The 27,421-nt window shown below is 36.3% G+C and overlaps 2 protein-coding genes across 5 annotated transcripts; one reads left to right on the top strand and one right to left on the bottom strand.

Moving 5' to 3' along the window:
* The first annotated feature begins 2,631 nt into the window (after positions 1–2,631).
* LOC123524662 (opine dehydrogenase-like) lies at positions 2,632–8,750 on the top strand. Of its 4 annotated transcripts, none has more exons than XM_045303010.2 (2): positions 2,632–2,744; positions 6,982–8,750. In XM_045303010.2, the coding sequence occupies exon 2, from the start codon at positions 6,986–6,988 to the stop codon at positions 8,204–8,206; it is 1,221 nt and encodes a 406-aa protein (XP_045158945.2). In that variant the 5' UTR covers positions 2,632–2,744; positions 6,982–6,985; the 3' UTR covers positions 8,207–8,750. The 4 variants fall into 4 exon arrangements, with proteins under 4 accessions (XP_045158945.2, XP_045158942.2, XP_045158944.2 ...); XM_045303007.2 differs by lacking the exon at positions 2,632–2,744 and adding an exon at positions 3,457–3,617; XM_045303009.2 differs by lacking the exon at positions 2,632–2,744 and adding an exon at positions 5,012–5,121.
* Positions 8,751–18,980: 10,230 nt separating this feature from the next.
* Positions 18,981–27,279, bottom strand: LOC123523472 (uncharacterized). The gene is made up of 2 exons (XM_045301142.2): positions 27,099–27,279; positions 18,981–21,175 (listed from the first exon to the last, which is right to left on the bottom strand). The coding sequence occupies exons 1-2, from the start codon at positions 27,163–27,165 to the stop codon at positions 19,854–19,856; spliced, it is 1,389 nt and encodes a 462-aa protein (XP_045157077.2). The 5' UTR covers positions 27,166–27,279; the 3' UTR covers positions 18,981–19,853.
* Positions 27,280–27,421: the final 142 nt, after the last annotated feature.

A 27,421-nucleotide genomic window follows, 5' to 3' on the forward strand; every position in this document is an offset into this window, starting at 1 on the left:
AGCATTTATTTTGTGGTAAAGTATTGCAAGAAATACAAGGCAGATGATCGGACGTGCTTTTGGATAATGGAGTCAATTCAACGTACATATATAACAGAGTTCCGCTTAAGACTCAATTGGTGTGTCAGTGGTTTTGCACATTTCATTACCTGTTAGAACAGACTCTGAGTCTGCTATTATTTTGCATGGTTGCGTTCTTTTATTCTAAAGCTAAATCCAAAGGATATTTCATACATTTGTTTAACAAATAATCAAAATCTTCGAGTGGCCAGTCGTGTAATTTATCACGGTTCAGAGTTCAGATGCGCAAGAATTGAACCACGAGGGCGTTAGGACGAGTGGTTTAATATCTAAGCATCTGAACGATGGACCGTGATAAATTAAACGACAAACCACTCAAAGGCTTTCATTGTTTTCATTCTTACATGTTCAATGAAATATTTTAGTAAAAATTACGCTAGCGGCTTCATTTATCCGAGATGTTGGGCGTCATGCGGCAATTTGACGTCAAAATTGACGTCATACTACTCTCTTAGCGGTCCGCGCATCACACGTTGTTTGTCGTAGAATATACAGAGCTTGACTTTCTTCTTTGTTTAACTGGCAATCAAATCGAGCCGTGTTAGAATTAACTATCACAAATACAGCAGAATAGCAGCCATAAAAAGTCTCCCCGTACCAGGATAAGTGTTGTTCTTGTTTCTTGTCCTTATGGGGTCATGGAGTCAGTCCATAATAGAGTTCCGATTAGGCCGGTGTCAGGGGAGGGGCGTTAGTGGTGTAACAGAACTCATGATAACTCGTGTACAAACTAAATCAAAATCAGTCAGTTATTTATTCATTTTTCTCACTTATCGGACAGAAAAATCTCTATTTTTAGCAATGCTGGAAAATTTTATCTCATGGGTTATCCCACACTCCTGTGACGGACTACTTCTTGCACTGAATATTCATATTACTTATGTAAAATAGTTAAAAATCAGGTACCTTTATCTTTTCTCTCCGTTCCTTATAGTGTATTTCTCGATTCAAAATTCATTACTTTATGATAAGAACGTACCGTTACGCTACAAACGATAAAACTAAAGCGGAACTTTGTTATTGTGCGTCACTGAAATGTCATGACGTCACTTCTGCTTACGGACGTCAGTTTCCCGCGTTTTAAGTAGTTTCATATTTTTATGCTTGTTTTTATTGTTTCTGTTGTGGTAAGTGAGAAATAGAATCCATCATTGGTGTTCGGTGAAGATCGGAAATCCCAACCCTCGGGCGCACCGCTCAAGTCTTAAACTCGGCTCAGCCTCGTTTAAGACTTGAGCGGTGCGCCCTCGGGTTGGGATTTTCTGATCTTAACCGAAAACCAATGATGGATTCTCTATATCTTTTTATTTTTTGCTTGATTGCACTTTTTTTTCTTACAGATTGATGTATGTTATGTTCAATATTTTCAATTTTCCTGATTTTTTTGTAACAGTCGGGCACGATTTCAATAAACAGCCAACATTGCCGTTTCAATAACATGTTAACCACTTATTAAGTCATGCAACAACAGTATCATTCAATCATAGAACATCATGGCGCCCGCTTAGCTCAGTAGGTAGAGCGTCGGTCTACGGATCGCGGGGTCGTGAGTTCGATCCTCAGGCTGGGCGTATGTTCTCCGTGACTATTTGATAAACGACATTGTGTCTGAAATCATTAGTCCTCCACCTCTGATTCCTGTGGGGAAGTTGGCAGTTACTTGCGGAGAACAGGTTTGTACTGGTACAGAATCCAGGAACACTGGTTAGGTTAACTGCCCGACGTTACATGACTGAAATACTGTTGAAAAACGGCGTTAAACCCAAAACAAACAAACGAACAAATGCATTAGTTATAAAGTATACATAGGGATAATATCTCAAGAACTTGCCTAAATTAAATCCAAATAGTGTAACAGACAAAAAAGAATTCAAAAAGCTATTTCGAAGCACAATTCTCTTGAAACACAGAAACCTTCGTGCTGTAAATAAACTTTTAAGTTCATATTCAGTAATATTTGTTGACAATTAAGCTGATTATTTGTTAAGCAGTGTAAGAGTACGAAGTATACAGATAATCTTCTAACAAGGTCTTTGTTCCATTGTGATGGTTGTATAAGAATAATTTGCATGTACTGGCTGTCTCATGATATTAATCTGTGATTTTACTGGTTGGAAATCGTAAATTGAAAAGACAAGAAATAACGCCGCATAATGGTTTGAAAAAAAAAGACAGTTAGTTAGTGGACATGCGCAGAACAAGTGCGATATACATTAATATTTAATGTCTAAATTAGTTTAGTTAAACGACGTTGGAAGTGACAGTAAAGTTGATATATAATTATAATAACTGGATAACTGTTCAAAAGCTGAATATTTAATATTTTGTTATACATGTATGCATATCTTTTGCTGAAATCAACGTATTGTGGCTAAAATAAAAAAAGAAGTAAAATTGGACAGAAACGTTGGTTCTACATACACTCGACATCCCAGAATGTACGGCTACACACTTTGCAGGAATTTGATTAGCAGACACTTTTCATAATTAGAATCATAAATCTACATTGCTGTTGCCAGGTAATTGCCTTACTTACTGCTTATAAGAGGAAACGGAAACTATATATTCAATAGTTCTAGCGTCGTGCATTTGATTTTAGTTGCACGGGTTGCTTGATTGTATTTAGTGGACATTGGTATTGGTGTGAAGATACTTTGTAAATGGTGAGTCAGATTCCTAAGTGTGGTTTCTATGCAGAACCTATCATATACACGCTTTATGATATATTTTCTTGACTATTTTTCATTGTTGAGTTTATTTTGCATGCTGTGTTTTTGCTTGTATCATTGATTCTTAATATACTTGTAGCATGCAAACAAGAAACGGCTTGTAGAAAGGATAAATTTAATCATTATATGACATTGAAAACAGCTAAACATCGCTCTCTGTTAAGCACTGAGTTGAATAGATCGATTCATGTGATCCAAGGCCGGTTTCCTTATACTCGCCCGAAATCTTGGATAATGAGCGAACGGTGTTTCATGATTTTTGTTTTCATTTTAAAAACCCTTGAGTAGATGCATTTTCTGTAAGTGACGGAGTATACCTACGTATTCAGTTTACGTTCCGTTCACGACAATAGTATCTTTTCAATATGCTGTGAACACAGCGTTCAACTAAAGTATTGTCTCTATCCGTCTGTACGAGTTAAGATAATTAGTTTGAAAATGTTGTACGAAGTCACAGTCTGACAAACTTTAAATTGTTTTTTATATTCAAACAGATCAGTAGATGCTCACGGAAAATTTCCTGTTCCCTTTTTCGTTTTATATCGTTTCAGCTCCTTTGCTATAATTTATGATCTGCACATACCTCTCCGTGTATTATTATTGTCAGTTAGCGCGCGCACCCCCGCCCGGCTGTGTCCGCCATTGGTCGCATATGAAATTGATCAAGCAAACATACATCGCTGTAACGGATATATTTTATTAAACCACAGGATTGTACTCACAATATGACTAAAAACATGGCTGCCGATTTGTAAAGTGAAAAATTGTATTAAATGTTAAATACATTGGATTATTATATGTAAACAGGTATTTTAATTATGTTTGTTTCTCTCAAGTAACTTAGATTTCTATCTCATGTATATGACTTTTTATGCTTTAAATAGCAGTTTGTTAACCTTAAATGAACTTTTAAGGTCATACCTGCAAATCGATATTCTGTCAGCAATAAAGACACATACTTTATAATGTGAACGCACCAAATATACCTTTTATCTTTAAACATAATTACCGAAACTCATTATTATAATTGAAGCATTAATTAGCTAAAAGTATCACGGAATGCTTAATTAATTAATAACTTAAATGCTTCTTTACATTATGGCCAAGTTAGCATATATAATGCGTGGGTTTTAACTGATGATTCACCTCAATCTGATGGTTTTTCGTGTTGTATTTTTTTGAACTGTATGCTTCAAAATTATCTTACATTAATTAATTATACATTAGTTTTCCCGAAGTTACTGACAGTATTTGTATCGGACTTTCAATTTGCATTACATGTGTAAGCGATGCTCATCATTTGTAACCACTGCGACTATTGATTCTTCGATCAATAGAATATAACATCAATATGCATTATTCCGCTGAATTATACAAGTATTATTCAGGAAAGTATCTTTAGAACGTTGTTACATTCAGATCCAAACCGAAAACAACTTATTATTCCATTGAAAAAAAAATGTGTATGCTAAATACATATTAAAGATAATTTCTTTCGAGACAGAAATCTATTTAATATAGTTGAGCCGCGCCATGAGAAAACCAACATAGTGCGATTGCGACCAGCATGGATCCAGACCAGGTCAGGGTCCATGCTGTTCGCTTTCAAAGCCTATTGCAATCAGAGAAACCGTGAGCGAACAGCAAGGATCCTGACCAGACTGTGCGGATGCTCAGGCTGGTCTGGATTATTATTATACCAGATTTATATAGTGCCCTTTTCATGATAAACACGTTCAAACATGCTGGTCGCAAATGCACTTTGATGGTTTTCTCATGGCGCGGCTCAATTATATACAATTTACTAGCAGCGTTTAGCAAAACATTTAAATCGTACATAGATCATAAAGCATCGCTGTTGCCAAGCATCAATGTTATTACACACGTTATGAGAGTTTAAGTATAGGTTCCACGCATTGCCTGGAATGATTTTGTTTGTGTTGTCTTAGTAACAAAATCAGAACACAGTTTCACTGATAGTTTTAAGCGTGAAATATTCTTTGACAGTGGAAAATTTGTGAACGTTTTGCGTTTCCATTGTGTTTCATTGCAGATAACTGCTTCATATTCGTATATTGGGTCCCAGTGTGACGGACGCACACAATTTATCACCCCAATTAAGATTTTTCGTATAGGTGCTTTCATGCTTTCAGACGTTATGTTGTTACTCTAAATACAGTCACAGTGCGCTAATCCATAACAGGGATGCAGAATGCATTTTATTTAATGTCGGTATATGTGCTATTCTAATATACATGGAGGGATATTTGATAACTCAGATCCGCGGTAAATCAGACGCGTAAAACAATGCGTAAGCTTTGATTATTAATTGAGAAATAATTATTTACGTAAAAATTTAGAGCAAATGTATTGATACAAATGTACTGCCCATTTTTCATCTATATCTAGACACGGACAAATATACGCCACACCACGACAATATTATTTAAGATATAAAGAATATAGCATTGAATCTTTCCACATTGAATTTTGTTACAAAAAGATAAAGAACTTTAAACTTTGTTATCTTTATTTAACTCAATTCAGTGTAAAAAGACACTAACATTATACCCCCTATATGTATCTGCTTTAAGGTCATACATAAAAATGTCCTTGTTTCAGGTCTGACTGATAAGCGACTTCAATCTCTTTATGAAAATACGTAGGAACATTGGGTTATATGCTATGCATGTGTTACCCATCTCCATCATACAGTGACATTGACACTTGTATGATCGTCCTTAAGTGTTTTCTTACATGTATCCGCCACTGTTTGAGATTGTAAAATTTATCATGCGTACATCGCTGTAGCTTTACCAGGATTTACTTTCTTTATTGTACAATAAGTATGCTCAACATTGCGAATGAACAATATACTGTGTATAGTTGTCGTGTTTAAAATACAGGATATCATAATTTAGAGGTATTTTGTTTTCAGTCTGGTATTTTAAGTGTTTTCATTTTGAATACATAATCAATTTCTTCTTTACTAAAGGCAAATTTTGATAATCTGAATGGAACTGGCGTAAAGTTTAAGGTAGACTTTCAGAATACGTTAATAACATAATAAATTATAATGTTGAATTAAGCGTGTGCACCTACATCAGTCGTAACCAAGCTACGTCCTTGCACGGTGTTATGATGTATAGCTTATGAAGTGATCCGGATAAATAACTTAACACATTATTACATTATTATTGTAATTAAATCATTAATTTACCGAATGTCTTCTTCAATTAATTAAAAATTTGCATGTTTTTTATCTCATGGAAAATCTATTATTCTACACTCTTTTGCCATATAATGATAAAATGTTATTAAATGATAGTTGTTTAAGCTAGTATTTATTTCTACTGCAGTGATTTGAAGTCCCACTATGCCTTTAATTAGCTAAACCATTGACAGCTAAGTAGGAAATATGCGCCATTCCTTAGTTAGAGCAACGCTAGTATACTTTTAACGATTTAATATGTAAACCTAAATAGATAACATTTTCTACAAATACTCGAAACAAATTATACATGGCTTTAAACTATAAACTCAACATGTCCCACATGATATGCACGATTTATATTATAGTGTGTCCAGTATTGCATAATTGATTAATATGGACATGCAAATCTGTCAATTATTGACTGATCAGTACTTAAGGTTTAGGAACACAGAAATATTTGATAAACGAACAACATCACCTTTACCAGTATTTTACATGACCATTACTACATGTTCTGCCTTACTGTCCCGTACGACGGATACATAAAATATTCTGAAAAAAGTAGCCCCCTTTGAAAATGAATGTCATTTGTAAGAAATGAAAATAAAAAATTGCTGAAAACTGCGTTCCACCTAGTTATGTGAAATTTCAACACTCGTACGTTATTGCAAATGCAAAATGAACATATGTAACAGTTCTTTGAAAATGGTGAGGTTTTAAAGGCGTTTAACTGTCCAGAAGTGTGGCCACTTTATGCAGTTCTTTACCGGAATTCAATGTTTATATCAGTATACTGACACTTGTTTCGTAGAGTAATATACATGTTTTATATGCTGTTCAATTTTCATGTGAAACAACTCTTTCTTTCTGTGATTTGTTGTTTGAATTTTTTTCCCTCAAAACGTAAGGCTAAGTGTTAAATAGAAATATAGCATTTTGAATTTTCTATTGTTTCAGATCAATGGAGAAACCAACACGAATTCTTATATGTGGAGGCGGTAATGGCGCCCATTGCCTGGCTGTCACTGCCGCTACTCTGGATAACGTAGAGGTCAATATACTGACGCTGTTTGCAGACGAGGCAAAGCGATGGTCCAAAATTTTAGGAGAAGATAAAATTGTTGCCGAAGTTACATACAGTGATGGGAAGAAGGGTGAAATCTGTGGAAAACCACGGCTGATTACCGATGACCCGACAGAAGCAATGAAAGAGGTAGACGCTGTTTTCTTCGTCGTACCAGCGTTTGCTCACCAACAGTATTTTGATGCCATTTTGAAACACATCAGACCAAACACCATTATAGTAGGAATGCCAGGTCAAGCAGGGTTCGAGTTTCAGGCTTTCAAATGCCTGAAAGCTGTTGTTTCAAATTATGCGATTATAAGTATGGAGTCGTTACCATGGGCTTGCAGAACATTAGAATTTGGAAGGAAAGTACAAATACTTGGATATAAAGATGTTCTCGGAGTTTCTTTGGTTGCTGGAAAAGGAGACTACAAACTGCCGCCGCTACAATATGCCCAAAAGATACTGGGACCCAAGCCCCACCTGAAGCCAACTCAGAATTACTTAGCTGTAAACCTAATGGCCAAATCAATTGTCCATCCTCCCGTCCTTTATGGCAAATGGAGAAATTGGGATGGCAACCCTCTTCCAGAAGCTCCGCTCTTCTATCAGGGCGTCGATGACGACCAAGAGTACTTTCTCACCAAAGTCAGCGACGAGGTCCTTGCCACTGCAGCAGAAATTCATAAACAAAAGAATTACCTTGATATGTCAGAGGTCATTCATATTTATGAGTGGTACAAAGAATATTATAAGGACCAAATTTCGGATAACAGTTCTCTGAAAGCCTGTATGAAATCAAATGGCGCTTACGATGGTCTGGTCCACCCCATGAAAAAGGTTGAAGGAGGCTTTGTGCCTGATTTCAAATACAGATACTTAGCTGAAGATATTCCCTTTGGTCTGGTAGTTATCAAAGGCATTGCGGAATGTGTAGGCGTTAAAACACCAACAATTGATACCGTCATTGCATGGGGTCAAGAAAAGCTTGGCAAGGAATATATAGACGGATCAGCGTTGACAGGAAAAGACGTGGCTACAACAAGAGCACCACAAGCTTACGAATTCAAAACATTAGAAGACCTTTGTGGACTTATAGAGGACGCTTCAAAGTAGTGTATTGTATAAACGCTATTAAATTAAATATTTAATCATTAGTTGACAGAATACTCCCATTGTGAGTATGATAAGTATGTAGCATGTGAGAAGTCAATATTCTCTCATCAGATATTTGGCCATGCAATATTCATAGACAATTTTTCCTACGGAACCCTATTCAGGCCACGGTATGTTGTCCTAAGCGACATGAAAAGGTGCTGATATATGTCCGGGGGTAATAGGGACTCGAACAAAGTCAAAAACCTACCAGACGTAGCCTATATTGTAACTTAGACTTTATCTGCCTTTGCGAATATCATAGTAGCTAACTCTTATTGAAGAATCTCCTCATTAGAGAATCTCAGTAAATTGAAGCATCTGTTTATAACATGATATAAAAGAATACATTCACAGAGTATTGTTAATAAGTTGTAGTGTAACCACTAGCTGTAGTGTTTGTAGGCACGATTTACAGATTGTGTTTTTATTGTGAGTTACATATTTATTCTCCATGACCGTTTCTCAGTGTATATCTTAAAAAATAAATGCGTTAGAAAAATTATTTTGATTGCGCACTATTTTTTTTATAGTGATGCAAAATAAGATTTGCACCCACGCGAAAGCACATAGCACAAACTAGCGTAGTGTATTTTTTGCACCAATTATTACAGCTGTTCCAATTCAAGTATTGCTGCGGGTGTGGTTTTTCCCGTCAAATCAACCAAAAATAAATATACTGGAGCAAAATGTTGAAATATTATTTTTCGGGATGGGTGTTTAATGCCTTCTAAAGATATATTAAAAAAAGAACGCTTTATAAAGTAAGAGTGAATATTAAAATTTTGCATCCAGACATGTTTTAATTTTCAATAAATCGAGTACAAATGTAATTGTAAAACGAACGATGTCCACCGTATTTCGAGGTGTCAAGCCGCCAGGAGAGGGTCGTATTCAGATTATTTTCATGGCAGCACACCCTGTGTTACGTGTACAAGGTCTGTTACCTATAAACATATTATTATTTTGGGCGTCCACCTCACTGAAAACCTCTCATGGAACATTCACATAGATAAGATCACTAACAAGAGCTGTCCGTAAGACAGCGCGCTCGACTTTTCTCAGTGCTTGACTCTGAATTAGAACTTTGCCAGTAAAACAATTCTAAGTTAAAAAGGGACATAACTCTGTCAAAATTCAAATCAGAGTTATGGGAATTGTGTCTCCTTGTGTAGACTTTGATAGTAAATAACTATTTTGAGTTTCAAGTCAAAAGCTTTAACAGTAACAGAGATATTTGACTTTTAACAAAAAATTCTAAGTTAAAAAGGGGCATAATTCTGTCAAAATTCAAACCAGAGTTTCTCCTGGTGTAGACTTTGATGGTAAATAAGTATTTTAAGTTTCAAGTCAAAAGCTTTGATAGTAACAGAGATATTTGACTTTATCAAAAACTTTAACCAAACATTCTAAGTTAAGACATAACTCTGTCAAAATTCAAACCAGAGTTATGGGAATTGTGTCTCTTGGTGCAGACTTTGATTGTATATAAATATTTTGAGTTTCAAGTCAAAAGCTGTAATAGTAACAGAGATATTTGACTTTATCAAAAACAGTTTTTAAAAATTCTAAGTTAAAAGGGGCATAATTCTGTCAAAATTCATATCAGAGTTATGGGGATTGTTTCTTCTGGTGTAGACTTGATGGTAAATAAGTATTTTAAGTTTCAAGTCAATAGCTTTGATAGTAACAGAGATATTTGACTTTATCAAAAACTTTAACCAAAAATTCTAAGTTAAAAAGGGGCATAATTTTGTCAAAATTCAAACAGAGTTATGGGGATTGTTTCTCCTGGTGTAGACTTTGATAGTAAATAACCATTTTAAGTTTCAAGTCAATAGCTTTGATAGTAACAGAGATATTTGACGCCGACGCCGACGCCGGAGCGAGTGCAATAGCTCTACTTTTTCTTCGAAAAGTCGAGCTAAAAAGGCCAACAGTACATTAGGATTGCTCCGCCGTAACCTCAGAATCTCCAACCAATCTGTCAAGAGCAACGCTTATAACTCATTAGTCCGACCACACCTAGAATACTGCTCAACTATATGAAAACCCACACACTAAGAATCTAACACATAAACTCGAGATGGTACAGAGAAGAGCTGCGAGGTACGCCACCAACCGCTACCACAACACCAGCAGCGTCACATCCATGCTTGGCCAACTGGATTGGGAATCGCTGGAGGCCAGAAGAACCAAGGCACAACTGACCATTTCTTCAAGATTGTCAACAATCTCGTAGACATCCCCGCAGAGCAGTTCTTGACCCCAGCCAGAACAACCACCCGATCTTCTCACTCTCTGAAGTACAGGCAAATTTCAACATCTACTGCCTACTACCAGAACTCCTTTCCAAGGTTTATAACACCATGGAACAACCTGCCTGCATCCATCACAGAGGCCTCCGACTTAGTATCCTTTAAGCAGGGGCTGTCCGATCTCTCTATTTAAGTGTAGGATCCCAGTTGTAAGTAAACCATTGATGATCCCCGGGGCTGTGCCGGCGTGGCTACCATAACCGGAGAGGCCTGGGGGAGAAAGGCGAAAACGCAGCTGGGAAGATCTTTTACTAGTATTCTTTCTTTGATCTGTCATGCTTCTTCTGCCTATCCTATTATTTTTCTCTTTTTTCTGACCATGTAACCACCCTCGTGACTGAGACGATGTACCGCATAAATAGATAGATATTGTAAACGATTTTATCACGGTGGGGAAACCACGTGACTAACTTGGGTAACGTGCACGCAAAAGTGCTAAAAATAGGCCCGCTTCAGGTATGTTTTTTCACTATAACTTTTTTGATCCGCCATTGTTTTAAACGAGATTATGTGCATAAACCCAGCAATAAAAAGCTCTTTCATCGGATATATGTAACTTGATGAAACTCTCTCCCGTTTTTACGTAATCCTTGCCCAACCGATTCGAAAGATGCAAAATATTTTGGTAACGAACACGTCTGTTCACAAGTTACGCACCTAGTACAGATTCTGCAGAGAATTTCCGCTGGAATTTAAGTTTAAAATAAAGCTTGTCATTGTCCAAAGTCCTGTACCAAATAATTAACATGACTATTCAGGAATATTAAAGATATCGTAAGACAAAGGGTGCGGTAACGTACACGTTGCGGTTTTTCAGGAGATGACGTACACGTCATTTTTCCCCAGAGGGTAACGTACACGTCAAAGACTATTTATCATGCATGTAGACCATCTTTGTCTTTAAATGACTGAATTGTTAACATTTTGACATTGTTAAAAAAGATGCAAATGCTGGGAATAGGCTGTTTTTCTTTCGGTATGTTAGTATATACAGAAATGCTACAGTGAAAATGTGTAGCGTCGGTCCTCATCCTAGCTTTGAAATAATTACACGTTTACAGCTCTTGTATATCTATACATAAATAGGTAAGATGATAAAATTTTGAAATTATTTTGCTCTAAATCCATCATATGCGCAACTGACCATGTATCTTTGAGTGAAAAAGTTGACAGTTGCTTACGGGTGATGGAAGCCTAGTACTTGTTCTTTCCAGTAACGATAGTTAGTTTAGTTGTCCGCACCATAATTATGATTCTGACTTTTGAAAGAGACAAACAAAAAGAAGTATTAAATACGCATATAGGTATAATTGTTGCACCGAGAGTAACAGCAGTAAAACTATTATCTATTTATAGCACGGAGAATGAATATATTTGCCAGGAGAGCGAAATGTCTTTTCGGAGAAAAAGTAATTTAAAGGCGCACGAGAAGAGACATAGTGGAGCGTGAACCTACCACTGTTGTGGGAAAAACTTTTTTTGGACGACCCATTTTCTAAAAATAACAACAGAAAAAAACGTGTTACTTTTCTTTTTGACATGTTTATATTTTGTATATCATTGATTTTACTTGGATTCCATACAAGTTTCTTATACATACAGAGAGGTAATTAAAAATGGAGTCAGTAAGAGATATGACTCCTTATCACTGCACTTTCTTTCACTGACCTGTATTAATGTACAAAGTATCAAATCAACCCTTCATAGTTTTTGGCTTGGGCTTCAGTCAAGCTTCTTGCTTTTCCTTTTCATGCATAAAGGGAGGTGATTCAAAAATGGGGTCAGCTAAAGTAATGGTTCTTTGACACTGCACTTTGCTTCACTGACCTCTATCAATGTATCAAGTATCAAGACAATCCTTTATATGGTTTTGACATTGGCCCCAGACAAGTTTTTTCCATAGATAAAGGGAGGTTATTCAAAAATAAGATCAGTTAGAGTTATGGTTCTTTGACACTGTACTTCCTTTCATTGTACCTCTATTTATGTGCAAAGTTTCAAGTCAATCCTTTATATAATTTCGACTTGGGCTTCAGACAAGCTTTCTATATAACGATAAGGGGAGGTAATTTAAAAATGTGACCATTACACTGCGCTTCCTCTGTCAATGTGTAAAGTATCTTCAAATTCTTCAAATAGTTTTTGACTTGGGCTCTGGACAAGTCTTTTTTATAAGGATAAGGGGAGATAATTGAAAAATGGGACCACCTAGAGTTATGGTTCTTTGATACTGCACATCCTCTCACTGTGTTCAACCATTGTATGAAGTAACAAATTAGCACCTTTATTATTTCTTGAGTTATGCTCCGGACAAGAAGCGTGACGGACGCCAGCCGGTCGCCAACGGACAGAAAGACGGACGACGGAAAAGTGATCCCTATATGTCGCAGCTACTTTGTAGTAGGCGACACAAAATCTGTCTAAGTCAACTGTACTTGGTTAAAAAAAAAACAACTTTTTTGCGACATTTTCTAACTTTTTTTGCGATCCAATATAGCTTAGTTTAGTAAAATAGTTAATTGTAATCTCGTTAATGCTTATATAAGGTATTTGATTTTGTGAATGAACAGCCTAAACATAACCGAGGCTGTTACTTTAAAGCTTTGGATGTAATTGATGCATTTATAGATCTATATTGTCAGAATATGTCAGCATTTATAATTTAATCAACCATGGAATGACTATGTCCTTAGATATGCAAAATTTAGGTCAATACTGATATGTTGTTTCAGTAAGGAGGTCTAAATGAATAACTAGCTGACCAACAAACTGTCACTAACCCACAGAAAGAATAACATTACTCCCGCACGATAATTTAAACGACAACGTGTTTATATTATTGGCTGATTGTTATGGTCCCATGCATGATAGAACTCAAACAGTTTGTCAATGATTCAAATAAGGTGCATGCTGTCATATTAAACAAAAAGATTTTCTGTATTGTAACGTTTTAATAAAGAAAAATCATGGTTATCAAGCATGCTATCGTTCCAGTTATCAATCAGAATTTATACTAATTTCAGCATCTTTTCAACAATATAAAACTGTTTACAGTTCCACGGGTCATCAAGAAGATTTGAACATATGGATTTGATTAAACCCTGCTGACAGACGGACATGGTTTATTCCCAAAAACCTAATTAACTTTTGATAGTTGGAGAAAAAAAAAGTTGACATTTAAAATGGCAACTGCTAACAATGTCTACTTGTCAAAATAACATACACGATTAGACCATAAAATTCCAAATGCTATTCACTTTCACTGTAGCATTTCTGTATATACTAACCTACCGAAAGAAAAACAGCCTGTTCCCAGCATCTGCATCTTTTTTTTAACAATATCAAAATGTTTACAGTTCAGTCATTTAAAGACAAAGATGTTCTACATGCATGATAAATAGTTTTTGACGTGTACGTTACCCTCTGGGGAAAAATGACGTGTACGTCATCTCCTGAAAAACCGCAACGTGTACGTTACCGCACCCTTTGTCTTACGATATCTTTAATATTCCTGAATAGTCATGTTAAATATTTGGTACAGGACTTTGGACAATGACAAGCTTTATTTTAAACCTACATTCCAGCGAAAATTTTCTGCAGAATCTGTGCTAGGTGCGTAACTTGTGAACAGACGTGTTCGTTACCAAAATATTTTGCATCTTTCGAATCGGTTGGGCAAGGATTACGTAAAAACGGGAGGGAGTTTTATCAAGTTACATATATCCGATGAAAGAGCTTTTTATTGCTGGGTTTATGCACGTTATCTCGTTTAAAACAATGGCGGATCAAAAAAGGTATAGTGAAAAAACATACCTGAAGCGGGCCTATTTTTAGCACTTTTGCGTGCACGTTATCCGATTTAGTCACGTGGTTTCCCCACCGTGTTATTACACTAGTCAGTAGTGTATTATCATTTTTTGTGTAATGGCTTTATTACACTCCCACGACGTCAAACATGTCGCTAAATATCATTTATGTAAAACATATAGTTAAAATACCAATTGTAAACAAAGCAATATCAGATTAAATGTAAGTAAAAGTATTTCCTGTTCAATTTTATAATAGATTCCTGTCTGTTTTAAAAAGGATAAAATATTGTCAACCGACAGTGTTTGTAAACAACTCAACATCAAAGCATATGTACGCAATCAATTAAAATATGCTTTATCAACAAAGCTCTTTACTGCGATAACCACACAGTAAAACGTATGACACAAGATGTAAGAAATTATCGGTATTCTGCAGTTTATTTATGCGGTGCCGTCACATATACATTTTGTGATATCATTAATTAATTTATGGATATTACTAATTCATTTTATGATATCATTGATTGTTTTTTGATATCATTTAATACTTTTTAAGATATCAGAAAATGGTTTATAGATTTTTTAAAATTCAATCTCTGTGATATCCTAAAGTCAGTTTTATGTTGTAAAATCTTTAATTCAATTTAATGATATCTTTAATTATACTTTTGTTATCCATAAAGCATTTTGGACATCACAAAAATGAATTTAAGATATCAGTAAATAAAATTAAGGATATCAAAATAAAATCGAGTTTTTTTTATTATATCCGTAAAATAATTAATATCGAAAAATTAAGAATATTTTGGATACTTTAAATCGATTTTATAATATCATTTAATTGGGAGAAATAGTACGATAACACTTCATTGTACGACTTATTGATATCCGTAAATCGAATTTACTGATTTAGGATATCATGAAATCAACCGTATTCTTATATGATTTGTTGATATCAAACTGTATTTTCAAGTACAAATTTCGTGCACCTAGACTCAAATAAATTGTTGCAACTCGACAAGTTGAGTATGTAACTCTTCCATGTATGAGTTGCTATTAAAATAACTTTGCTAAAATATTCAACATCACAAGACGATATGCCAAGCCCAAGACAAAGATCTCTGTCTCAAATGCCAATCCCATACGTCACAGGCAATCAAGTTCACTTTCAGTTTTATTGGAACATAATATATATTCTTCCCAGACTTTCATTTGTTAGCGGGGTCTCCGTGGCCGAGTGGTTAAGATCGTTGGCTTCAAATCACTTGCCCCACATCGATGTAGGTAAAGTCCAGACAACGAAACCAGGGGTCGTGAGTTCGAGCTCGAACTAAAAATTACTAACATGGGAATAAGAGTTCCTTGTATGGGTGCTTTACAGCTGGCACGCTAAAGAACCAGGGAAGCTTCTGGAATTGGAGTGTCTTCTGTATCTTGCACTATCCTCCCACTAACATTACTAACAGTCTTCTAGAGGAGTCGCCTATATGGGTCAACGGTGGCGACTATTGAATTCTTCATGTGAGGAAGCCATCCTGCTGGCTTACGGAAGGTCGGTGGTTCTACCCAGGTGCCCGCTCGTGATGAAATAATGCACGGAGGGCCATCTGGGGTCTTCCTTCACCATTAAAAGCTGGAAAATCGCCATATGACCTATAATAGCGACGTTAAACCCAACAAAATAAATAAATAAATTTATTTTTTAGTCATAACAGTGCCTTGATCTACAATGTTGTTGTCGGCTCGAATCCAATAAAGCGCTTCCACCGAGTGTGATCCGGCCTGGCAAAGTCTGCAAAGGCCGAATGTAGCATTGCAGATCAAGGTAGGCTATTGCTTTAATAAGCCAATAACCCTTTCATTATATACATATGTAATATCAGCCGAAATTGACTATAGTTTTAGACTGAAATATTATTTGAAACTTTCTGACGAATGGAATGTCGAGACGCCATCATTGCGTCATTTCTGACGTTATATTTGACGTCACCACTAATGCAAGTAGTCCCCCGCTGAATATTTTCTGTATCTAGGGGAAATTAGGGTAACTGAGCCACTTAAGACCTACGAAGCGTGTTTCTTGCAAACAAATGGCAGCATCTCTCAAATATTATTATTGGATACATGTTAATATCACATTTCGGGCAAAAGTACCCGAAACGCTATTTTGATGTTTTCGGAAAATTTGATGTGATGAATTGTCCAAAATGGCTCAGTTACCCAACATACTTATGGTAACTGAGCCACCTTTATTATATGTACTAAGACGAAGAATAATAAACTATTACATTCATTTGGACTTAAATATAATTTGTCGCAAATTTTATAAACGGGCACGGCCCATGTGTGTGTTTTCGTGCATGCGCATATGTGCATTTTCTTATTTTGCGTCATCATAGTTAAACCCGAACACACACACACATATTTTGCGTCATCTTCCTTAGGCATAATAATTATGGAATCATATCACAAAAGTGTTCCGTTTAGGCTACAATGCTATAATCATTCAAAGTGCATACATTTTGTTCAAAATAGTGATGATATCCCAATGTGTGTCTATGTCGTATTATATAAGCTGTTCACATTTTTAGACTGCACTCAAATACAGTTCAATCCGTTTAAACGTTGTGTGCAAATTTGGTCAAAAGCAAACAAGGCAGTCTGAAAGTCAGCTATTTTCCTCGCCGCTGTTATGGATAGTAAAAGGGTTGATGGTAATAGGTAGAAGCATTAAACATTTGAGGTGTGACCTTGACTTTGAGCTGGTATGGGTGAATTTTAGGTTCTGCACTTGTCTTGATAAGGGGAATACTACGTCCAAGTCATACAAAAATCCTTCAGGGGATTTAGGAGATACAGAGCGGATATAAAACGGAAGGCTTAAAACTATGACCTTGAATTATGACCTTGACCTTGAGTCAATATAGCTGACTCATAAGTCCTGCACATCGTCCTGATGAAATGATCATTTAACCCAAGTTTCATGAAAATCTTTCAAGGGGTTTAGGAGATACAGGACGGACACAAAATGGAAGGCTCAAACTTTTGACCTTGAGTTGTGACCTTGGCCCGACATGACAGACTCATAAGTTCTGCACATCGTCTTAATGTTTTGATCATTTGACCCAAGTTTCAAAAGGCTTTAGGGGATACAGAGCGGACACAAAATGTTACAAATAGTCGGAAGGCCGGAAGACGGAAGAATGGACGGATACCATTCCTCTAACCCCTACCACTCGTGACGGGGCATCAATGAAAATTTACACGCTGTCGCATTTTTATTAACAACAGGTAATTTAATGTTTACTAATTTCATTACAGATATCAGCACTTGTTATATCCGTCTTGAAATACAACTACTGTATGTCCATCATCTCAGATAGCGCCAACGGACGTCACATGATGTAACCGAACGTTGTATGGCTCAGTTACCCGACAGTGTTCGGGTAACTGAGCCATTTATTAAAATATGTTATGTATATTGGCTAATCCGTAATACACTAGAAAATACTATCGTATATGTCAACACTAACGTGCGTTTGCTTATTCTATAACAAATACACCCATTGCTCCATTTTATATAGCAAAAACATCCATCAACCAAATTTGATATATTTGGCGTAATTTTCATAATTCACACAAACGTGCGTAACGTTTAAAAGTGTAACAATAGCGGGAAAGAGAAATTAGACCAAAACTAACAATTTGACCTTGGTACTTTCATCAATATAAACGTTGTACTTTTCCATGTGCACAACGTAATTGTTTTAATTGCCTCTGTAAACCTGTCTTAGTGCACCACTAATATATGCAAGAATGTTCACAATGTTTCATATTTGGGAGAAGATCCGCTTTTTCAGTACTGGATAAGAGTCCGGGTATATAAAATGACCACTTAAAGCTTTTTTGCAATATGGAATTTTTACCCGCATCATTTGAAACAGATTGTTAACATTTTTTGCAAAACATAAACATTTGATTCTATCTGAACTTGAACACTCTAAATCGCAGATATGTACAGCAGGTATATTCTACAATTATAACATAAGAAAATTACGTGGTACTGACCAGACTACGTTCATTTATTTATTCCCGCTTTCAGAGATGATAATTCAAAATTTTAATTTACCCGCCTACAAAGCTTTGTTTTCTTCTCAGAAAGTAAATGGCAACTAATGATATAGGGGGCACTACCGTTATCGGAAAAATTCGGGTATAAATCGGTAACTGGCTCAGTTGCCCGGGTGGCTCAGATACCCGAATTTAATGGGAGCTGTATACAGATGTATGTAATCGTTAGTGTTATACAGGCTGTATTTCGGACAGAGAATTCGTAGGGTAAGTGATACACGTTTTTCTATGTCAGATGGAGAGAACATTGCTCATTTTTGAATTTGGCTGTACTGGGTGGCCAACCCACGTGACTTCGATATCGAACACCCGGTGAAAATCGCTCGCTTCAGGTAACATGTTTGCTTATAATTTCATCATTTCTTGACATATTTTAATCAAACAAAAAGCATCGAAGACTGGGAAATTCTTGCCACAAATAGTTTTAGTTTTCTCAAGCACTTCGTGCAAATATTTTTTCAAGGACCGACTGTTTAGATAACGTGCAAATTTGAGCGAAGTGTGTGAAGACAGTATTGATTATCTCTGACAGACGGTTTTGTGCAGTGGAAAGCTTTTTCTTCGACACTTTTTATTAAAATCTATCAAGTAACAAGGAAATTTCAAACAAAATGTTACATGACTCGAGCGATTTTCCCCGTGTCTACGATATCGAAAAGTCAGGAAACGGTGGTAATATAGAAATATCTGTATACTGTCTCATTAAAATGGTGCACAGGTTTTATGAAATTCATTTAGATTCTATGTGAACTGTCACTTGAAAAACTTCATTCTGCAAACTTTTAAAGCCTTTGAATAGCGTAACATTTGTCTATACATCATTAGTAATTATATACATCTCATAATTTTAGACAATTTCATAACTGCAGAGATAGATTTTTGTTTCAAAGCAAATTATTCAGATTTACATGACGACTCATACTTTACGACTTCTGCATACCACTTGGTCAAATTGGGGTGTACCCGAATAAAAGGAGATTCAAGGGAGCATTTTCGAGGAAGAAAAGTAGCAATTGCATAAACATAATAACTTTAAAACTAAACAACAACCAGAAGATATTTGACGTGTTTGAAGAGACATGTTTTGTTTAATTTTTACAAAGGTCAGGCACCTTTGTTTTTTTCGGTTGGAAAGGGAGACAAAAATGTCACAGTACAATACATGTATATGTGTCACATAATAACTAATGCTTTATGTAAAGGTTAAACACTGATTTATTCAATGATGAAAGAAATAATTTGAGAAACAACATCTGAAAATTTGCTGGAAAAATAAATTTTGAACTAATATATCAACTAAAAGAATTAAAGTAATTTTTTCTGTTCCAATTTTTACATTCCCTACGGTTTCTAGAGATTTACGCTTCCTGCAAGGTCCAGCGCCGTGTTCTTTCCAGAATTGTACGAAGTATGTACGTACCCGTAATTTGTCTGGCTAATATAGTCTCCAGCGAAATGGAGATGCCCCTCTGGCATCCCAAGGTAGTCCATATCTTCATAGGTAAACCCGGTTGTCCAATAACTGTGTGATCCCAATGTGGTGGTATCAAACTGCCAATTCGGTTTTTTAAACATTATCGGTCCTGAAATATTAGCTGCCGGATACATTGACCTAAGAACTGTCATACTTGATTCAATAACCTCGGCGTCTGTCATACGTTCAGCGGTCTCTGCTTCGAAACCAGACAATGCTAACTGAAGAATATTGCTTCCTGGAAATACTGAGTTCATGTTATACCAGACACTGCTCTCACCGTGTCTGTCCCCAGCATAGACTATTGTAGACGTGTTATCCCAAAAGGCAGATGAAAATTGGAAATACATTTGAGTGTATTTTCCGAAACCAAACTTGTCAATAGCCATCATTTTCTTTCCTGATAGAGGTGGTTCGAAGTTAACTTGTCTAGATTGCAGTACACCAAGGCTGAATGTAATAATGACGTCATCAGCCTCATACCTGGAGCCATCCTCAGTGTACACTTCCACCAGTGTATTTTCGTCATCCCAGTTTTCAATACTGGTAACCTTCTTGTTAAACAATATGCGTTGACCATCTCGAAAACTTCTTACCAGTTCATCTATAATATAAGAATAACCTCTAGGGTCACTGGAGATCATCCAATCATCGCTGCCGTGCTCTTCAAACACACGTAGATTATTCAAATATTTTCCGGAAACCGAAGGCGTTTCTCGTCCATTTTCAACATCAAGTTGGTAAACTTCTACTGCTTCAGCCACATTATCAACTGGATTCCAACCAAACTTGCGCAGTAACGCTTCGGCAGTAATGTCCGGTTCGCCATCTCTGTGCAGTTTACGTGAAAATCTTCTAACTTTTTCCAATACATCTACAATATGGTACCAGTCATTGTCCGCCTTTGCTGTAACATTATTCCCAAACTTGTCCCGAACAACCCAGGTATCGAATTCCTCAACAATTTCAAATCCATATTGGTCGGCCAGCGCAGCGATAGGATTTGAGCCAAGACCATATATCCATTGTGCACCTAGTTCCATCATGTACCCACTAATGTTGACAGATTGTATGCGCCCACCAGTCCTGTTAGTCGCTTCCAAAATTTGGACATTTGAGCAACCACTTTCTCCTAATGTCTTGGCCGCCATAATACCTGCCATGCCCGCGCCTAGGACAAGCACCTTTTTATCTGAAACTACAAGTATAAATAAAACAAACGTGAGAAACAAATTGGTAGTGACAATTTATACTAAACAAGAAGGCTGTGGTGGCATAAGGCCGCTCATCTATCTTGAACATTTGACCTTGAATATATGTCACCACGTGCTGTATCATAAACAGTAACCAATGTGTTTAGTATGACACTACATGGACAAGTAGGTTTTTTTTTGTGCCCCAGACAATGATCTCTAGTGAGTTAATAAATGTTCCTTTATGATGTGACCTACTGATCTAGATGATCCAGTTCTGACCATGACATTAACCTTTAGCCTGCTAAATTTCTAAAATGGACTGGTCCATCATTCAATTTGGGTGGTGAATGCAAAGAAGAAGAAGATTCAATTTGGGCAGTACCATTTATAATTCGAAAGGGTGTTCAATGAAAATTTACAGACTGAATAGCGGACAGTGTAGACCATGATCTGATCTTGGTCTGCACTGGTCGCTAAGGCAAAATCACTTGCCGCCAGAAGGCTAAATGTTAATTATTGAGCCGCGCCATGAGAAAACCAACATAGTGCATTTGCGACCAGCGCCTGCGCATCCGCGCAGTCTGGTCAAGATCCATGCTGTTTGCTTTCAAAGCCTATTGCAATTAGAGAAACCGTTAGCAAACAGCATGGATCCTGACGCTTGGTGGTCGCAAAAGCACTATGTTGGTTTTCTCAAGATGCGGCACATTTCATGAAGCAAAATATTTTGAACAGGTTTCATGCAGGTGTAGTAATTTGGTTTTTAGAGTGTTTATAAGATTTGTACGGTTTGACTTAGTGACCTAATTTTATTTTTATCTTAGATGACCAAGCCCTGTATTCATCAACGTTTATAAACTTTGACTTAGACTTTAAACTGTTAAAACTAATCCCCCACAGTTTGGGTGAAATTTTTCAACATGTTCATTTCCACCAAGTTTGGCATAGAATGTATATATGACACTGAAAAATGATAAAGTTGGTGAAAATAGAAGTTAGATACTGGTAAAAATGCAAGAAGAATGTAAAATTTCTGCATTATTTCAAAAGCGTTGCAATGGTTTACTACCTTTCTGCACAAATTTTTGGTTGTTTATAACAATATCTTGCAAAAAAAATCTTATGTCAATAGGTTTGTACCACTAGTCACTTTCAGAGTACTCACGTTTTATGGAATTTTGAGAGAAATTGTTTTTCGCCTAAAATGTGTGGGTTAGTCTCTTTAAAACTACTTTTTTGGCATATATTTGTAAATCTTAAACAGATTTTGATAAAACTTTGCGAGAATATGACATGTACTACAACAAAAAGATATGGAATGTTTTAGCATTAAAGATATATTACAAAGCAAGTTGCAGCAATTTGAATTTTTAGACATTAACAAGTCTAAGCCTGAATTTCACACTAAAACGTTGTTTAAAACGAGTCAATCTGGTTTCAAAGCTAGTCATAGAAGAAAGACAAATCCTCTAATCACGATTAATAAATGTAACTCGAGTAAAAATGTGTCCTCTAAAGTTGTATCAAGGGTTTTTATTATCTGACATAGTGGTCTAGTTTTTAACCCCAAATGCCCCAGTTCCAGCTTTATACAAACAGTAGGCTGAAAATACTTGTCGTTAAACTTCTTACGACAGCCTCTGTTTGAATTTTATGTACACCAAGTAAAAATATGGCTTCCAGAGTTCGTTATAATTTGACCTAGTTACCCAGAGTTTGACCTCAAATAACCCAGTTTTAAGCTTGATCTGTATTTTAGAATTAAAAATATTCTGACCACACGGGTACTAAACAGTGCCTGCGGTACTGACTGTGCCGACGAGGATTGAAGGCACTTCGCTTCCTGTACCGCAGGTACTTCGTCAATGTTTACAAAACGAGCGAGATCGGTGAGTGATTTTTGTCATTTTGTTACTGCATGGAGTATTTTTTCAAAAATCGGGGAATGTAGCGGGGTGTAGATGTATCTTATCTACATATCCATGCTAAAATTTGTGGCAAACGATCAATTTCCTAGAAACGTAAGGACAAATAAGTTGAGAATGAAACGTGATTTTTTCACATCAGTGACTGTTTAGACTCGATTTCTTTTCGCTGACCCAAACGATGTCGTCTCTACCGTCGTAAATTATATTTATAAATGACATGTGATCTGCTAAAACATAAAATGTGTCCAGAAAATTCCGAATTTGAACGTTATGCCACTTTTGGAAAAGTGCCGCAGGCATTTTGACGATGCCGCAGTCCCTTCGAGGTGCCGCAAGCACTTTCAGAAAGTATCGGGACATAAATTTGGCCGAAACTAGACAGATGGAAGAACAGAGAAACAACATTTCCTTCAAGAAAACGAAAAGAAAAAGGGGTATTGAATAGTATGCAGTGGAATGCAAGTCAACTGAAGTCAGGTACCTTCATATTGCCGCATTTCAGAAAGCGGTCCGCAGAATAAAAACCCTATTCTGCTCGATATGTTGTTGTTTTTTTTTTTTTTTTGTTTTTTTTTTCAAAGTTTTGTTTGCAGGGAATAAAATAGGTTTTTACATACATGTAAAAACTATTAAAATTCTCCCGTTTGATCGTTTATGAGCTATACTTATTAAGTTCTCATTTTTTCTGAAAACATTTTTAAAATATTTTTTTTTTGTAGATATACTTAATATTTCCAGGAAACGTTAGGCTATTAAAATAACTACAGAAAATTTCAAACATCGATACAGTTTCTGATTTTATACCGTAATAACTGTCTAGCTAGTAAATGTCAGCTGTCCACAATGGGCTCTTACACAAATGGTATCGAGATTATAATGTGAATCATCGCAATAATATTTACAGGAAACTTCTGACTATTGAGACTCTTATTAGAAAACTTCGCTTTATCATGATAATTTCTTGACGTATCCTGACAGCTACCTACCTATCTCGTGGCAGAGGTTATAATGCAGTAATCTGGTCAAAAATGTGCTTCCGTGGTGTAGGTGTAGTCGAAAGAAGTCCCTAATAAATAGATCTTAAGTTTTCTATTTTTCGCGCATTTTCGCATAAATCGGGAGCCAAATGGGCATCATTCCACTCGTGGAATTAATTTTACATAAAAAATGACACTTTTCATGCTAATATTCGCTTTTTTTCGAGTTGTTTTTCGTGAAAACGGAAGTAGGGTTTTTATTCTGCGGACCGCTTTCTGAAATGCGACAATATGAGACTACCTGACTCCAGTTGACTTGCATTCCACTGCATACTATTCCACACCCGTTTTTCTTTTCGTTTTCTTGAAGGAAATGTTGTTTCTCTGTTCTTCCATTTGTCTGTTTGTCTAGTTTCGGCCAAATTTATGTCCTGATACTTTTTGAAAGTGCCTGCGGCACCTCGAAGGGGCTGCGGCATCGTCAAAATGCCTGCGGCACTTTTCCAAAAGTGGCATAACGTTCAAATTCGGAATTTTCTGGACACATTTTATGTTTTAGCAGATCACATGTCATTTATAAATATAATTTACGACGGCACAGACGACATCGTTTGAGTCAGCGAAAAGAAATCGAGTCTAAACAGTCACTGATGTGAAAAAAATCACGTTTCATTCTCAACTTATTTGTCCTTACGTTTCTAGGAAATTGATCATTTGCCACAAATTTTAGCATGGCTATGTAGATAAGATACATCTACACCCCGCTACATTCCCCGATTTTTGAAAAAATACTCCATGCAGTAACAAAATGACAAAAATCACTCGCCGATCTCGCTCGTTTTGTAAACATTGACGAAGTACCTGCGGTACAGGAAGCGAAGTGCCTTCAATCCTCGTCGGCACAGTCAGTACCGCAGGCACTGTTTAGTACCCGTGGACCAGGTTTTATGAAAATGAAGTACTTTTTTAAACGACCAAACCTCGGCCAGGTTTACCCCCGACGACCTCTTTTAACATTTATAAGCCTGCTGGCAGCAAACTTGTGTTTCTGCCTTTGCGACCAGTGCAGACCAAGATCAGCCTGTACATCCGTGCAGTCTGACCATAGTCTTCACTGTTCACTATTCAGTCAGTATCTTTTTGGTAAGCACCTCTTTTAACAGTTAATGGTACTGTCTGTCCAAAATGAAAAAGGACAGGTTCATTACAGAAATATAGCAGGGTAAGGGTTAAGTATATATATCTGCATATTAAGTACAATATTACGCTTACTTAAGACAGGGACCCAAATGATCCAAAAACAACTTTCAACAGAATACGTTGCCAGCCAGCAATGGCCTAAGGTCATTCTTGCATAAAAACTACTTTTTTCACTGGATGCGCCCATGTATTAACGGGAGAAAAATCGTGTGCAAACAAGGCAATTCACATGCTGTTAACTTAGTACCCGATTTTTATTTTTGAAATGCTTTTCCAGGGGCGTAAATGTATTTCTGCGCAGATTGTCATCTGGTATCTGCGTCTTGTTTCTTTAATAAAAACCTCTTCTTAAAGCATAAAAGATGCAATCTAAACCATAGAATGTTCTGCTGTATTGGTATTTAACGCCAAATGCGCTGCCCCCAACAATGTTCGTACTCGTTTCTTCCCTTGTTTACACCCCTTTTAGAACTCGGCGTCAATTCAGATTTTGTAGACAACCGTGAATGTTAAAGAATCGCGTGTAACCTGTGCGATTCTTTGTTTTTAGGAATCATATTTATGATTTTGGTAAGTATCAGCCGGTATGTTTTTATCTAATTTCTCGAAGAATTTATATAAACAGCTTGGAAGCTTGACACTACGTTCGTACTCATCCGTACTCCAACTGTGTCCGTACTCAATATAACTCGAATGTAAAGTTATTATTCTTGAAATGGTGCTCGAGTGCACCAAATTGTGAAGTGATATGAACAATTATTGGTAATTTTACGCTTGTAATAACGAAAGATAAAAAAATCGTTTAAAAACCTTCATGATGTGCTTTTGATAGTGTTGTTTATTTCTGGGCCCTGGATACGGATATTTAAAACATGTTTACCATTTCCAAGAACAACAGAGAATGGTAAATAGAAAATGTACCGGAGTCGTCAAGTCATCACATATGAAAACAATACATAAAGTCGTCGAGTAATGTTTTTTATGCAAGAATAGCGACAATACACGTTTGTTTTGTGTATTAACGTCTGCAGAAGCCCGCGGGATTGTTTGTGACCGAGGCCGAAGGAAAACGTGTATTATCCCTACAGTCACCTTTCTGACTACTAAATTTTGAAGGGAGTTATCCCAAGGTCAGTCAGACTGAACTCACAACTATGAACATCTGGTTAACCAGGCTTATTTCATTACTTTACTTCAAACAGACAACAAGAAAGTACTTTGTTGACAAATTCTATTACCAATTTACATTTTAACAAACACAAAAAAGATACTAGATGAAAAATGGCTGATGAAGATATATTATAATCTTGACTGTTGAGCCAGTGATTAAAATGTAATATTCACCAGACGAAGCCAATGTTGACCTAGACGATAGTCGAGGTAAATAATACTTTTATTCGGGTGACTATTATATCTATATGCGTTGGTTCAAAAGTCAAGAATTGATTTATTCTTTCAAAGTAACTTTTTTTCAAAACATACAATAAGAATCAATGACTATGTACTTATTATTACGTCAATAGAAATAAGTTACGTTATAGATAATAACTAAGTAGCATTATGGAAATCTTCAGTATTTCTATAGTGCATATTATTTGAAAGGGAGCCAACTCCGTCGTCCTTGCCTACCAATTAACGATTATCCAACCTTTCCCCGTCACTTTGGACATTTCTTGAAAACAGGTACATTTTCGTCCTTAAATTTTGTACAGCTTTCATCAAAATTCATAGGAAAGGAAAAGTTTATACGTCAATAGAAATAAGTTACGTTATAGATAATAACTAATAAAATATTGTAATATCTTTTTTTATTAGAGTACCTTCGCACTTTTCATCAACAGACTCGTAGCAGTAGGTGCAACCGCACATGTTTTTCTCGCATTTCATGTTTTCCCCACAATCATCATTCGAGGTGCAAACTGATCCAGCTTTCAAACCTGCAGAAGATATTTTTCCATTTAAATCTATCCCAAGTAATAGTTCAAACCGGAGGCGGACATTTTTTTTCTTAATTTCAAGACATTCTGAGATTTGCTTTTTAAAAGTGGGCTGTATATCTCTAAACAAGAGCTGTCACTATTAGTGACAAATGCCCCCGAAGCATGCCCAAGACTTCTAGAGTTGCATGTACATGATGAATTAA

Source organism: Mercenaria mercenaria, chromosome 3 (genome assembly GCF_021730395.1).
Source record: "Mercenaria mercenaria strain notata chromosome 3, MADL_Memer_1, whole genome shotgun sequence".
Taxonomy (NCBI): Eukaryota; Metazoa; Mollusca; class Bivalvia; order Venerida; family Veneridae; genus Mercenaria; species Mercenaria mercenaria.

Coding starts and splice junctions, on each gene's coding strand:
- LOC123524662 (XM_045303010.2), top strand. CDS start 6,986: ATGGAGAAACCAACACGAATTCTTATATGTGGAGGCGGTAATGGCGCC.
- LOC123523472 (XM_045301142.2), bottom strand. CDS start 27,165: ATGAAATGCGAGAAAAACATGTGCGGTTGCACCTACTGCTACGAGTCT. Junction 21,176..27,098: donor TGTTGATGAAAAGTGCGAAG/GTACTCTAATAA, acceptor TTATACTTGTAG/TTTCAGATAAAAAGGTGCTT.